Source organism: Tyto alba, unplaced genomic scaffold, assembly GCF_018691265.1.
Source record: "Tyto alba isolate M040663 unplaced genomic scaffold, T.alba_DEE_v4.0 Super-Scaffold_38, whole genome shotgun sequence".
Lineage (NCBI taxonomy): Eukaryota > Metazoa > Chordata > Aves > Strigiformes > Tytonidae > Tyto > Tyto alba.
Genome location: NW_024881313.1, coordinates 9,356,241 through 9,371,514, shown reverse-complemented (window position 1 = coordinate 9,371,514; position 15,274 = coordinate 9,356,241). Strand labels below are relative to the sequence as shown.

The following is a 15,274-nucleotide window of genomic DNA, read 5'->3' as shown; positions in this document are numbered from 1 at the left end:
GGGTTGGTTGGTTTCTTGCTCATTTTAGGTTGGTTTAGTACTTCAAGTTGAAAGAGAGCTGCAACTGAGTATTTGGTAACTGATCTGTTAGCTCAGATGGGATTTCAGTAGTAGTGTGGTTCTTAGTAGGCATTTCCCCAGAGCAAAGGCACATTCTTCAGTTTCCCCATTGGACCCTCTCTGGTTTGTCCACCACAGGCATGCCCTGCAGATAGGAGAGATTGTTACTGAAAGGCAGACTCCAGATCTTCATCACAGCTGAAAGTCAAGGGAACACAGCTGAGAGTCTAAATACCTCCAAGGTCTAAGGTGAAGTAAAAGCCTGAGAATTCACTTGCAGCCCAGAGAAGGGGCATATTGAATAGTTCATTGGATGGCAAGAGCATGGTAGAGGAGAAGCTAGGTTGGGAGTATGGTTGTGTGCATCGCTTCAGGATGAGCTGAGGCTGGGAGCAGGTGGTTTCATGAGCATATGTGTAAGTATCTGTGGAGTTAAGTAATCCTCAGATTTGGTCTGAGGAGATCAGATCTAGGGGATGGGGCAGCAAGCCACACGGAGATGGGTAATAGAGTCAACAAGCCACTAAAAACTAGTTGTAGCAGGGGATTTCTGGAAAACAAGGTGATGCTTCATTCTTCCAGTGCTTCTGAGTGCTTGACAGACAGCCCTGGAGCTACTGTTGGCTGTTTGCTGCCAGACTCCTTGGAAGGACTAGTTGGCTAGTCCCCTGAGCTTTGCAGTGGCCTGGGACACTGAGTGCAAGGGACTGCTTTGTGACTTCCATATACAGTTGTTATGGGGAAGGGGATGCATTGGAAGAGGGAGAGAATGTGCAAGTGATGCACTGAGGATCGTAGAATGAGTGCACCCCAGGTAATGCAGGGGAAAAAGAAGAGAGAGAAACTTTCCTATATTAGAAATTATAAAGCTAATAAAAGTAGGCGTTGTATGTAAAATAGTTATTTAATTGCCATAAGACCATTATGGCAGGAGGAAAGAGTTTGGGGGAAGAAAGGCTATGGGAAACCCAGGTCTTTTGAGTAATGACTGGGATAAAACGCTGCACTGTGAGTGGAGGGAAGGGAAACCTTCAGCCAGGGGATGTGCAAAGTCCAGAATCTTTTCTCCCAAAAGGTCTGCAAGAGTTGCAGCTGGAATGTTTCAGACTGCATTAGCATATGCTTAGACAGGTATTTTACCAGTCCTCATTCATTTTAGTAACTAAAAATTTCTGGGATTATCCTCTGGATATAGTATGTGCATTTTTTTTAAGAACTTGTATCAACATTTCTGTCAGCAGATGATTGGTTTTTGAGTGCCACAGAACAGCTCACAGTTGTTTATGAAGTTCAGAGTTACTTTGATGGTAGCAAGCATTTTGTATGTGCTCTTATATAAAACCAGGACTTGTTTTCTTATGAAGCTTCAAGTGTCCGTGGTAAACTGTTAAAAGCCTTCAGTAAAAAGCAGCAGGAGGTATGGGTAAATCTACCTAGATTTATCTGGAGGTTGAAGTTACATCTGTTGTGGCTGATGGCCTTGACATAGGGGTGGTGTCTGGGGGTTGGACGGTACCTTAATTGACTTCAGCCAGGGACAGCAGTAGGAAATGCAATGTGAGTGCTGCATTTCTCTGTTTCCAAGTGCTGCTTAGGTCTGTGAATGTGACAGATAAATTCTTGGTTACACTGTGTTGCCTGGTCCTAAATGTTTATGCAAAACCTACTTTTGTTGATACCTTGATCTCCTCTTTTCCTGAAGACATATTTTTTAAAACATTTCAGATATGTGACCACAGTTATTTAAAGAATAATATCAGGAAATTAAAAATGGAGTGTTCCCACAGTGAGATTATGTACATGTAACTGACATTTCCTTTACTCTGCTAACAGATTTAGCAATGCATAATGGTACAGATACTCGATAATAGCTTCAACAAGAGAAGTAAAAGTATGAAATTTGAAAACAATTTCAGTAGTTGCTTTTCTTCCCCTTTATTTATTTATTCCCATATGTTTGTTTGTGTTTTGGTGTTGAGGGATAAGGAGGAGAGGGAAGTGAGGATAAATACTGCAAAATTTCCGTAGTCAGTAAAAGGCAAACAAACAAACTTTTGGTGTGTTGACCAGAATGAGAAAAATCGGTTTAGGTGACATGGTCATCTCAATTGCTAACTAATATGGGATAGTAACAGAAAGTTTAAAATCTGACTGACTCTCCTTTTCCTTCTTTATCTCTATTCCAGATGAAAAGGAGAAATTTGAACCCACAGTCTTCAGGGATACGATTGTCCAAGGCCTCAATGAAGCTGGGAGTGACCTGGAGGCTATAGCCAAGTTTCTGGATGCAACAGGCTCACGGCTTGATTATCGCCGCTATGCTGACACACTCTTTGACATTTTGGTAGCTGGCAGCATGCTAGGTAACCTGCAGTGTACCTGATACAGAATTTTGATGAGCCTTGCTTCTTTTAAGATGCTGTCTTCCTTTACGAAATGGAAGTTTTCAACTGTATTACATTTTCACTTATGTAGATACTTCTTGCATCTCGTGTCATAGCATTGTTTATTGTTTGTAGTGCAGTAATACCTAGGGACTTGATTATGAGGCATTCTGCAAATACCACGAAAAACGATACTGCTCTGAGAAGCCTTCAGTCTGAACTGAAACAGCATATAAATTCAACAGCAAAGAAAGACACCGATACCAACCAGGGGAAACAGAGGAATTTGTTAGCATAAAAAGGTGTAATACAGCAGTCCAGGTTATTAGCTGTTGCAAAGCTTGTTTTGTAGATGTTGCAACAAAGGCTAGCTAGGAGGGGAAGTGAATGATAGTGAGGAGTGCTTTGTCGTGTGCATGGAGCATTTCTGCCACATATCAGTGGCAGCTTGGGCAAAACCATGACTTGCACTTTCCTCTGTATTTTGAGTAAATTGGCTTTTTTTAATGGTCATGCTGGTTTGATTCCTGCTTTCTGATCTTTGATATGTAAGAGGTCAAGATATGTTTGTAAGACTTGAGATAACACAGGAAACAAAAGCCAGTGGAAATACCTGGGAAAAAAAGCTCGCAACAAAATAAGCCAGGAGAAAACTTTTGCAGCAGTGTGTGGAATGTTTCTGTGGGCCTGGTAAGCATTAGAAGGGTTAGGAGGATGTTCCAAGTCCTCAAATTAGTAATAGAGTGCTAATACTCTTCTCTTTGGAAAGGATTTACATTAGTGTGGTGTTTAAAGTAGTAGTTAAAATACGCACAAGGATTATGCTCCAACCCACACTTATTTGATCACACTCACTGCTCTCAAAAACAGTTGAGATTCCTTAGTGTGAACTGAATCTCCTGGTCCTGGTAGGTCTGTGTGATCTAAGGTGCAGCATACCAGCCAGCTGTCCCTTCTGTCAGGTGCCACCACGGCCTCGCAATGCTCGGTTTCTCTCTGATTCTGCTTCTCCCCTGCTACCTTGTGGGCTTGCCTTTTGCTTCGGTGATACTAGCATAAGACTTATTAGACTTATCAAATCTCACAGAACATTTTCTAAAGTAAAAAATTGTTTCTTGCCCTTTTTTTTTGTTTGTTTGTTTTTGTTTTGTTTGTTTTTTTTCTTTATTTTAGCTCCTGGAGGCACACGCATAGATGACAATGACAAGACCAAGATGACCAACCACTGTGTATTTTTTGCAGATGAAGATCATGATGCCATCCGAAATTATGCTCAGGTCAGTAAAGGCGTGGTTGGTTACAGTTTTCCATTTATGTATCAAAAGGTATTACAGTGGAACATCTTCAGACTGTCTAGGCTGCTGCTAGTTACAGGGCAATTGAAAATCTAGTTAACCAGTAATCTGCCCTAACCTATACATTTTAGGTAAGAAAATAGGATGTCTAAGATAATCTGACCACAGCTGGCAATGCTTTCTTCTACAGAAAGCAGTCTTGCTTATTTCAATCTGTTGTTGGTTCAGCATGTTTTTAGACATCATCCTTATTATTTTTGTTGACCTTCTCTGTATGCAGCCTTGAAGATTTCTATGAACATATTTTTAGAAACACATGAAGTATATGAATGACAGAAAATATAAAGCTCACGCCTCCAACCTTCAGTTGTATAACTCGTTAGGGACTGGGCATGTATTTCAAGAGCTTTCATTTCTCCTACATCTGTGATACATAATTTCTTTTTTACAGGGATAAGGCTTGCACAAATAGGCCTATGTGAAATTAACAGAAAAAATAAATTAAGCCTAGAGCATTATTGAAGAGAAGCTAACATTGTGTAACTCCTTAATGGAAGATAGTAATTATATGAGAAAATTCAGTAAGAATTCTATTGAAAGTTCAAAGCCACCATGCAATTATGGATACAAGTAGGATTGCATAAAAATGCAATACCATTTAAACTCCCATATGTCAAAAGCCTATTGTTAATTAGGTAACATATTTATCTTTTTAAATAGCTAGTTATTATTGGTATGCTGGAGACAGTAAGTGAAAGCATAAAAGCCAGTGTCCCTGCTGAAGTGTTGAGGGTAGTCAGTTGCTGAAAAGGTACATGGTTGATTTAAAGGGTGCTGGGTTCAGAACCTGCATTGGTAACAAATGTTTGCTAAATAGCAGAAAGCTCCTTTTAAAACACATCTTTAATAATCTGAAGAAATGAAATATACCTGTTTCTGGAAAGGGAGTCAATATATCTTGTGTATCAGCTTTATCATCTCTTAAAAATAGGGTATTCTGCTTCAGGAAAATATATGTTATTGGTAAAAGCATTGATTCTGTCTTCTTGAATTTTAATATTTTAATGGCTTGTTAATAAAAATTAGCAGTACTAGTCCATCCTCCAAGGAGAAGTTTAAAGTAAACGGTTGCATGTTGGAACATGGAAAGGAAGGCTTCAGGATGTGAAGCAGTAGAATTTTCAATGTATCCTCTGCATTTCAAACCAAAAGCCACCAAAATAAGTCAACATTTTGTAGTTAATGCCTGAAGAGATGTTTCCTTTTATATACCTCACCGGATTTTTTCATGCATAATGGGAAAGAGAGCTCTTACTGTATTATGGAAGAGTGGTGTTAGGCTAAAATAGTGTTTAGAGATTCCTTAGGTTCTACGTCATTTCTTACTCTTAACTCCTAAATGAACCAGTAGTGTGGCTATTCTTGGTGGTTTTAGTTATGGAAACAATTCAAAGAGTGAGAAGTCTTCAAGAAAAAAAAACTTAAGTTGATATTGTAGCATATTATTTGCTTATGAAGTGTACTTCTATCATTTACAAGGACTTATAAAAATATACAAAATTTTATTTGGATGTATGAACAAGATGCTAGCTTACATTTTCATCTTACACCTTATTTTACACCTTATTTTATTAGAATTCTGTGTGTCTGCCTCTCAGCATGGCCACAACTTGATTTTTCACTTGTTTTGAGCCAAAATACTACCATTTAGGATGTTTGGATGTATTTTGCGTTCTCTGAAAAGTGAATTGAAACCTTCCAAAATTAATTTCTTCCCCCCCCCCTCACCACCATCCAACCTGACAATAATGTAATTTGTTTCCCATATAAACCTTTTTACCTGTGACAGTGAGTCATGTTTTTTGCCCTTTGTACAGTAGAGAGACCAGTGATTTGTTGATTTCTTATCTCTCCCTTCTTCCATCTGAACGCACCCTGCACCTGTGCTGCTTCTGCTTTCATAATCTGTAGTCTCATGATGGGAAACAAATGGTGAAAACTGAAGAAAAAGTGTTTCCAAGAACATACTTGTTGTAAAAGCTTGGTCAAATGTTCTTCCTCTTTCTCTGGCAGTAGTGTGTTTTGTTGTAAGCATTTACGTTATCGAATTTGACGAAGATGCTGCATCTACTGAAGGTGCCCTGACTGCCTCATTCCCTTGGCACACCTCACAGTTGCCCCAGAGAGCTGTGTTACCAGGGCAAAGGTGCAGAGTTAACCTCCTTCTCCCCCTCCTTTCCCCTGCCTTTGATCTATGGATGGGATGAAAAATAGAGTAGAAATAAAATTTTGAGAAATACAAAAACCAAGACTCTCAAACTGCAGTAAATTCTCTCATTCAAACATTGCTCTGTGAAGCAAGAGTTGCAAAACTTGTGTTTTTCCACTTGTGAACAAACTAATAGAGAAGGGTGTTTCATGGTTTGCCATGAGACAAACAGCACAGCAGATAACTGCAGAAATAATCTGCTGGCTGCTTATTTCCTGGAAACAATGTCTGAAGAGAAACTGCAGTGGAATAATAGTGTGTGAGAAGTCAGAGGTGCTTCCTACTTTTTCTTTCCTGCTGTGGAGATAATAAAAAGAAAAAATGTGTCTTATCATGGATTAGTCTAAGATAGTCTTTATGGATTCAGTAGTGGCCGTCCTTATTTCTTTGCCTTTTTTGCAACTGATGGCTGCAATTGTTACACTTTTTAAGTTAACCTGTGTTTATCTTTAGGTCTTCAATAAACTCATCAGGAGATACAAATACCTGGAGAAAGCATTTGAAGATGAAATCAAAAAGGTAATGTTGGTGGCAGTCTCATCTTCAGCAGTAATATTTTTTTTACCCTATGTCTAATATAATTGTATATGTACAAATATGGTGCTGTTATGTATTTTACTTAGCTGTACTGGAAAAGAGGATGGAATCTACAGGTGGCAGCTTTAGTCTACAAATTTAGCTCTGTGGCAATACTGCTGGCAGCTCTTGTTGTAATTCTGAATTAATGCTTCCTTTGGTTGCTTTGACCAAACTCACCTTCTTATTCCAGGCTTTTTTTGTGCAGAACTTCGATACGCTTTGGGGGACAGTTCTTAATGAGAGATGGTGTTAGTATCCTGGTAATATAACAGCGCTCTCTGATTTTTCCATAGGATAAATGCAAATCTGCTGTGCAGAATGTCACTTGATGTATGAGTATTAAACTACTGCATTGTGAAATGAATGCTAACCACAAGTTTTTCTGTTTGAGACCATAGATCCATGCAAGAGAAAGTCACCACCACTGGCAGAGTGCTCAGGATTTGCTTATTAGACTGTAGTGGATATCTGTGGATACTGTATTGTTTTGTGATGCTGAATTCTAAGGAGACTGGAGAAACCTGGCTAGAAATTTTTGAAAAACAAAATACAGATTTATTTTGTCTATTTTGAGTTCCGAGTAACAGATGTAAATATATTTTTCTAATGGCCTGACTGTATAATAAACATTGTGCTGTGCTGTAAGTTAACAGCCATGATGATAATGGCAAAACCTGTCCTGTGACTAAAACACCATGTTTGTTAAAAGTAAAAGTGTGTTTCCATATTATTTAAACATTAGAAAGACTGCTGCAAGGGTCAAGTGAGGGTAAGTCTGGAGCGTGATCCCTCACCACCACCTCTTGTGGCTGAATAAATCTGGCTCTGATTTATACATTTTTGCTCGTATAGGAAATTATTTTTGCACTTGTGGCCAGCATGCCTATTAACTGATGCTGATTGCTCAATACATCATTCTAAAGACCTAAATTTACCTCTACCCCCACACAAATCTAATGTTCTTGCTGTTAATTACTGTAATCATTGACATGAGAAGCGCTGACTCATAGCATTCAAATTTCAGAGAGTGTTCAGCATATTAAGTAAATGCTATGTCAATTCAAGCCGCCTCCTCTCTCTTCTGTAACTTGCTTGGTTTTGAATCCTCTAAGTTTCTAAGAATTCACTTTGCACACTTACTGACAAGGTGAGGCTATGATTAATATATAATAATTTAACTCTTCAGTTGAGGAACAAGTGCTTCTGATGTGAAGTTTAGGCATACACTGGCTTGAGATAAAGCAGTAATTTGAGGTACAGTGTGACTGGAGTCATGCTACTCATTTAAAGCTGTTGGAAGCATCCTAGCCATGGCAGTGCAGGTGCAGAGTGGGCTTGTTTCACACCTTTCACACTGCAAATCTCAGTTTCATGTACATGCTTTTTGTATACTTTTTAGTGTCAGATTACATTTTGTATGACAAATCACGAGATTAGGTGTGCATAGTGGTCCTAGGCTGAAGGGAAATTTTTTCCATCTGCCCTTCCATTACCACCCTCAGTGCTGATGCAAATCTTGGTGTGACTCCTGGGGACCTGGCCTTTCGGTGTGGGTACCGGATATACTCTCTTCCTTGGTTAATGCAATTTATCTGAGAATTAGAATATGGGAAGGTGTTTGTGAAGGTGTTTGGGCCTGTATATTACACCTGCACTGTCATTGCCTTAAAACTCTTGAGGATTATTTGTAGATGCCTTTTGCTTACCTTCTCCCTCCCCCTGCTTGTGTGAACCCACCAAGTGACTTGTCTTCTTGCTGATGAGGCTGCTGGGTTTTTAACTGTTTAATGCTTTAACCCCTATGTGCAGTAACTTCTATGAGAGTAGCTGCTCATAGAGGGTCAGAAGAGAGATACATTAGTATTTCTAGAAAGTGTTTCTGCAAGATTTAGTAGTTAAATGACTATTGCAGTTGGTGGTTAGAAAAGCAAGAGAGTGACTCCTTGATGTTGTTTCATGGGTCACTGTCTTAGCAACGAACATGATGTTTTTTGGCAGATTCATTAGGCAGCTAGAGCACTTGGGGAAAATTAGCTCTTCTCACAGAAAAAGTCATGCTAAAAAAACCAAGGCAATACCAGCAGTTTCACTCTAAAGGAGCAGATGGTATTAGTGGGCCTTCTCTTTCAAGGGAGATTGTCTTAAATAGCAGTATTTGTACAAGTATTTGCTTTATGTCTTCTAGTTCACAATTTTGTCATTAGGACATTATTATTTCCCACATCTTTCCCTTTTTTGTCTGTTTCTAGCTTTCAAATGTTTTATTTCTTAACCCTCTCCCACCAAAATTGCAGTTATTCTTTCTTCTAGTGATGTAAAAATTTAGATGTATGGTTTGCTTGTCTAGATTATTTTGTGCAAGTAATTTCAACAGAAGACAAAGTTGTTTAAGTGCATTGCTCAGCTGCTGTTCTTCGATAAACGCAGCTTAAATTCATATGAGCACTGCCCAGTGCATTGGCATAGACCCATGACAACATTTTCACAATAATTTTCAGTAAAATTCTCAGTTCCAAATTTGTGTTCACCTGTCTTACATATGTATTTCTGTTCAGGTCAGTGGATGAAGAATGCAGTATTAGTGTTTGCATGTTTAGGTAGCATTCTAGATAGGTTTTCTTATTATCAAAATTGGGATAAAATACAAATATGTGCATGTTTGGTCGTCTTAACAGTAGTAAATGTTACTGAGTCGTATGAGGACATCTGAAGTACTGGGAGATGTTATGAGGTCCTTTGTTCATGTTCCTATGTTCCTAATGGAAGAACCCTAAATCAAGCTGGGAATTATACAATAAGAGGAGACTAACATTCTGAGATGAAGGAGAGTAAATAGAGATGTTTTAGGTCAGCTAAATGAAAGGCAAGAATCAGTCAGTGGTTACATTATGTTAGCTGCCTTCTCCATTGCTGACAATTCAGTGCTGTCTACAGATATGACAAACTGTCAGATGCTAAAGCAACAGGTCACTTCAGGTAAAGAAGATAAAAAGACACCACACTCCCTGGGTGGATAAAATTCCTTAATTTTCACTATTAAGGTTTCCAGATCACAAGAGGAGAGCTGAAGCACTTGTTTTTCTTATGTCCTTCTTATATGCTTTTTAATGTTGCGTGCATGTCTTGTGCGTATCTTTTATGCCCTGAATTTGTGCCTAAAAGACTTTTTCTTTAAAGACAAAAATAGCATGGAACAGCATATTAGGTCTGGTCTTGTGCTTATTAGGCATTCTGAACTCCCACATAAATAGGTGGGAGTTCTTACAGCTATGATAGAGATACAAAATTGTGAGCCAGAACTGCACATTTTATGCCTGGAATCAGTCTGTATGTGTAACAAAAGCAGTAATGCCAGTGCTTGGTTAACAGCAGGGAAGCATCAGCTTGGAGAACTTTCTGTGGGTGGTTTAGTACTATTTTGAAGTGACTTGGACATTTTGTGACTTCCCTGCTGAGGTTCGTAATCGTGATGGTGAAAGAGGAGCTCTTAAAGTAATCAGCAGTAAAAATCTGAAACAGCAGCTTTGAACTGAACACTTTGTTCTTTTTGGTGGTTCTTAAGTGGGATTATTAAAGATTTTGAATCTTCCTTTCACCCAGTCTCCCCCTAAATTAGACTAGTTTACAATTGCTTGAAAGTATAGAACAATACCCTTAAACAGCAGAAAATGATATGTATAAATTTATTTGATCTGCTTTTCAAAAATATTATTAAAACAAAAACTACGCTAGTAGCACCAGTGATACTTTAGTGAGAAACGTGTAGAAGATGAGGTTCCTGCTCAAAACATACTGCAGTGGGGTACAGTTCAAGAACATCATAATTCAGATTCATGCTAAAAGACTTCAAAGAAGCATTTTTCAAAGGAGAGGGAAGAGGATGATGCTGTGAACTTCATAGATATGTGATTTCAGACCTTCCAGAACATTTGAACAAATACTGATTTCTCAAAACTAGAGTTGATAAATATTTTAGTGTCCTTTTCTTACAATCTTTCTGCGACTTGGATTGCATAACTCTGGCTTTGCAGCTGGATTTCCTGCTGTTGTTGCTTTCATGACTCAAATCAGACATGAATGGGTATAACTGTTCATAACCTACTCATTACTGACAAAACTCAATGGAGGTTACAGCTCAGAGTATGTCAAAACCTGGTCTGTCATTTTAAAGTAGTTGGTGTTAACACTTTCTAATCAAAAGCCTCATCTGTTGCTTATATGGGAGCCGAAGGAAAAAGAGTTAAGTAGGCTACACAGAAGTCTAAAACTGTTTCCTCTTTGTTAAAGTCTGAGTCTCAGTACTTACAGTAAAGAACAAGAGGCCTAACTCCAAATTTTCTTGTGCAGATCTCATTTTGGTACGCCATTGTTGATAAAGCCTATATAAGGAAAGCATTAAATCCCCAAGCCTCCATTTTACACTAGGCTTATACTGAAATTCTGTAAAAATGTTTTCAGTCTTCCTATTAAATGTGGCTCTAGAGTTCTTTTACCTGCACCGTTATATATACCAGTTAATTGCTGCATTTGGAAATACAGCACACTGTTTGTTTCTCATCCATATATTTAGAAATAATAATTCCATTCATCTGCATCCCAAATTTTCTTACATTTTTTGGTTATTTCACAGCTTGTTGAAATGAAAATACACCTTGAGATTTTACAGTTTTGTAATTTTTCTTTTAAGCTAAAATCGCATGTTGGAATCATTAGGCTGAAAAAACCCAAATTATTTGTCTGTGGTTAAATAATTCAGGCCTGTATAAGTTGTAATTTAAACCTGATGTTATTGTATAAGAACTACCCTATGAATGAGGTTTTCTTCAGTTCCGTTCGCTGATACAGAGCAGAGCTATTCTTAAAACACTGCATGAGTTTTAATAACTTCATTAGTTATCCAGATTTTAAAAATAATGCTACATTCAGAAAGCTTTACAGTTAATAATAAGATGCTTAGGTATCTTGGAGAAGAGCTCTAACCGTCCATGGAAAGAAACAGGGACAGATGTGATATTCTGTCCCTTTGTATGGGTAGGATTTGATAATTAAGAAATACCCTTAATTTGGAAACTGGGTGGGAATATTCCATAAGAACGAGCTGTTCTGCTTTGATCACATCCATGGGACATGATGAGATGCATTTGTGGGTCCTGAGGGAACTGGTGGATGAAGTGGCTCAGCCACTATCCATCATATTTGAGAAGTTGTGGGTGGCAGTTCGGTGAAGTTCCCTCTGACTGGAAAAGGGGAAACATATCCCCCATTTTTAAAAAGGGAAAAAAGGAAGGCCTGGGGTGCTACAGGCAAGTCAATCTCGCCTCTGTGCCCGGCAACATCATGGAGCAGATTCTCCTGGAAACTATGCTAGGGCACATGGAAAATAAGGAGGTCATTGTTGACAGCCAACATGGATTCACTAAGGCCAAATTGTGCCTGACAGATTTGGTGGCCTTCTACGGTGGGGTTACGGCATTGGTGGATAAGGGTATAGCAGCTGATGCCATCTACCTGGACTTGTGCAAAGCATTTGATACTTCCTGATGACATCCTTGTCTCTATATTGGAGAGACATGGATTTGACAGATGAACCACTTTGTAGATAAGTAATTAGCTGGATGGTCCAATGCAAAGAGTTGAAGTCAATGGCTCGATGTCCAAGTGGAGAGCAGTGATGAGTGGCGTTCCTCAGGGGTCACTGTTGGGACCGGTGATGTTTAACATCTTTGCTGGGGACACGGACAGTGGCACTGAGTGCACCCTCAGCAAGTTTGCTGGTGACCCCGAGCTGTGCGGTGCGGTCGCCGTGCTGGAGGGCAGGGATGCATCCAGAGGGGCCTGGACAGGCTGGAGAGGTGGGACTGTGTGAACCTCATGGAGTTCAACAAGACCAAGTGCAGGGTCCTGCCCCTGGGTCGGGGCAATCCCAAGCACAAATACAGGCTGGGTGATGAGAGCTGCCCTGTAGTGAAGGACTTGGGCGTGTTAGTGGATGGAAAACTGACTGTGAGCCAGCAATGTGCACTCACAGCCCAGAAAGCCACCCGTGTTCTGGGCTGCATCAAGAGCAGTGTGGCCAGCAGGCTGAGGGGGGGGATTCTGCCCCTCTGCTCTGCTCTTGTGAGACCCCACCTGCAGTGCTGGGTCCAGCTCTGGGGCCCCAACAACAGAAATTCATGGACCTGCTCGAGGGAGTCCAGAGGAGGTCATGAAGATGCTGGGGGGGCTGGAGCACCTCCCCTATGAGGCCAGGCTGAGAGAGTTGGGGTTGTTCAGCCTGGAGAAGAGAAGGCTCCGGGGAGACCTTATAGCAGCCTGCCAGTGCTTAAAGGGGGTACAGGAAAGGTGGGGAGGGACTCTTCATCAGGGAGTGTAGGGATAGGATGAGGGGTAATGGTTTTAAACTGAAAGAGGGCAGATTTAGATTAGGTGGAAGAAATTCTTTGCTGCTAGGCACTGGCCCAGGGTGCCCAGAGCAGCTGTGGCTGCCCCCTCCCTGGAAGGGCTCAAGGCCAGGTTGGACGGGGCTGGGAGCCCCCTGGGCTGGGGGAAGGGGGCCCTGCCCAGGGCAGGGGGGGTGGAACTATGATTGCTCATTTGGAGAAGAAAAAGGGTGTCATGACAGCAGAAGGTAGCTGAATAAAATGTTGGTAGCTGAAGAAGGAAATGAGAATTCCTTTTTAGCTCCAGAAATGGATGTCTGCAGTATTTTTTTGTTTTGTGTTGACAGTAAATTAATAAGCTAGCTTCCGATGGAGTGAAGCTGCCGTTTGCTATCTAGCCTCCTTTTCCCCATCACCAATATTGTCATTGCTAATAACATGTTAAGAAAACGTTATTGTTAGTGGTAATGCTATTGATGGAATCTCATTTTGCATTTTTTTTTTCCTGACATAAAGGAAAAGAGGTGTAATGTACTTCATCCATATGTTTTCAAGTCATTAATTTCAACATATGAAATTAAGATATTTAAAATAGACTTAATTCCATTTTTAGATTTTTATGAGGTAAATAATATAATATATTGAAGTATATATGAGGTAAAAAATAAAAGTTTAGGTATTCTATCACTTAAGATGGTGAGAATTGTAGTTTTTTCTCAAGCTGTTTGTTGCTACTTGTGATTAGTAGTGGGAATGGTGAGGTTTTAAGGCAGCTTTTATTTCTATTTGTCCTCTGTCAGCTTTATCAAGAATGTCTGAACTTGAAATATATTTCTTATTTTAGTCAATAGAAAATTTGTTGTAATTGTGCTGTGTTCCCTTCTCCAAAAGGAAAACAGGAAACTTTCTCATCCTTTTATTGTTTGCATGAGTAATAGTTTTTGTTAGCTAGAAAATGAACTGCAACTGCATGGGGCTTAGTCCAAAGTCTGAAGATGTGACTGGGCAGGTTCCTGTCAGCCTGTTGAAATCGGCAAGTCTGTGATCCTGAATTTCTGTGGGTCTCAAGCCTTTAAAAAGCATTTTTTTTTTTTTTACAAACATATATATGCATATTTGAAGACGGGCCTTGCCTCCCCAAGTAAGGCTGTATTCCACATGCATGCGTCCTTACAGAAAGTAAAATTATAAATAATCAGTAATGGCACTGCAGTGCTTCAGAACTGATTTTGATGTGATTGCTATTAATTAAGGTGGGACTTTTGAGAAATAAGAAATTAAACCGTCTGCTGTTATTTGTCTCTACCTGTTTTCATTGTCTGTGGCTCAATTTTTTTTTTTTTTTTCTCATGTCTGACCCACAGCTTCTGCTGTTTCTTAAAGCCTTTACTGAGACAGAACAGACAAAGCTGGCAATGCTTTCTGGCATCCTGTTAGCCAACGGGACTCTTCCTGCTACAATTTTAACAAGTCTCTTCACTGACAATATAGTCAAAGAAGGTAATTTCCTATATGATCTTTTTTCTTTACATTAGCTTTAATAAGGAATGTATTTTACTGCAACATATTTTATATGTTGTAAGCCTGTAACTGTACAACAGAAATTGGCCAACATACTTGGTAAAATCTAATAAGAGGGAAGTCAAACATAGGAAAAAGGCAACAAAAAGCAAAAGCAAGCCCCAAAAGATGTATGTTTTTTGGAAGTTATGCATGTATGTGCAAAATTGTAGAACATATCTATTACTTGACACTATAAAAGTGTGAAGTATAACATCTTTTCCTGAGTTATGTCTACTAGCATTATTTCAAGTGTTGCCAAGATGTTGTGTACCTGAATGTGAAGTGAGGCAGAGTGCACATGCAGGCCAATTGTATATTGCAGAAGAAAAAAAAAAATTCAACCCTATATTTTGCCTTCTTTGTGATCAGTGATTGATACACTTTCGCATGGACTTGCATTTACTATCTAATGAGTAGCTGTTCTTTCAGTCTCAGGGTATACTGCCTTCTTGAGATGACTTTTTTCTTTTTTTTTTGAGGGTTTTAATTTAGTTAGCTATTTATAGCCATCTACGTTGGAGTCCTGATTTTGGAAATGCTTGCTCAACAAAGTGTTTCTCTGCCAATTACTGATTACCTGAAACAATTGCAAATGCAGTCAGTGTTGAACAGTTTTCATGAAATCTCTCTGGTTTTATTAAGAGCTGTATATTAGCTAAAATGTATTTTAACTTTAATTTAAAAAAAAATAAAAAATTCTTACTTCGTGTTCTCATTTGCAGCATGCTAACCATTACATTTGTT

The 15,274-nt window shown here is 39.2% G+C and overlaps 1 protein-coding gene across 5 annotated transcripts in view; it reads left to right on the top strand.

Annotated features, from left to right (window-relative positions):
* Positions 1 to 15,274, top strand: part of BZW2 (basic leucine zipper and W2 domains 2) — a 60,105-nt gene that overhangs the window by 25,418 nt on the left and 19,413 nt on the right. For all 5 annotated transcript variants that reach the window (XM_032991806.2, XM_032991803.2, XM_042801800.1 and 2 more), the window contains 4 exons: positions 2,247 to 2,423; positions 3,618 to 3,721; positions 6,462 to 6,527; positions 14,332 to 14,467. In XM_032991806.2, coding sequence (XP_032847697.1) covers positions 2,247 to 2,423; positions 3,618 to 3,721; positions 6,462 to 6,527; positions 14,332 to 14,467 — 483 coding nt within the window. The remainder of the gene's footprint in view (positions 1 to 2,246; positions 2,424 to 3,617; positions 3,722 to 6,461; positions 6,528 to 14,331; positions 14,468 to 15,274) is intronic.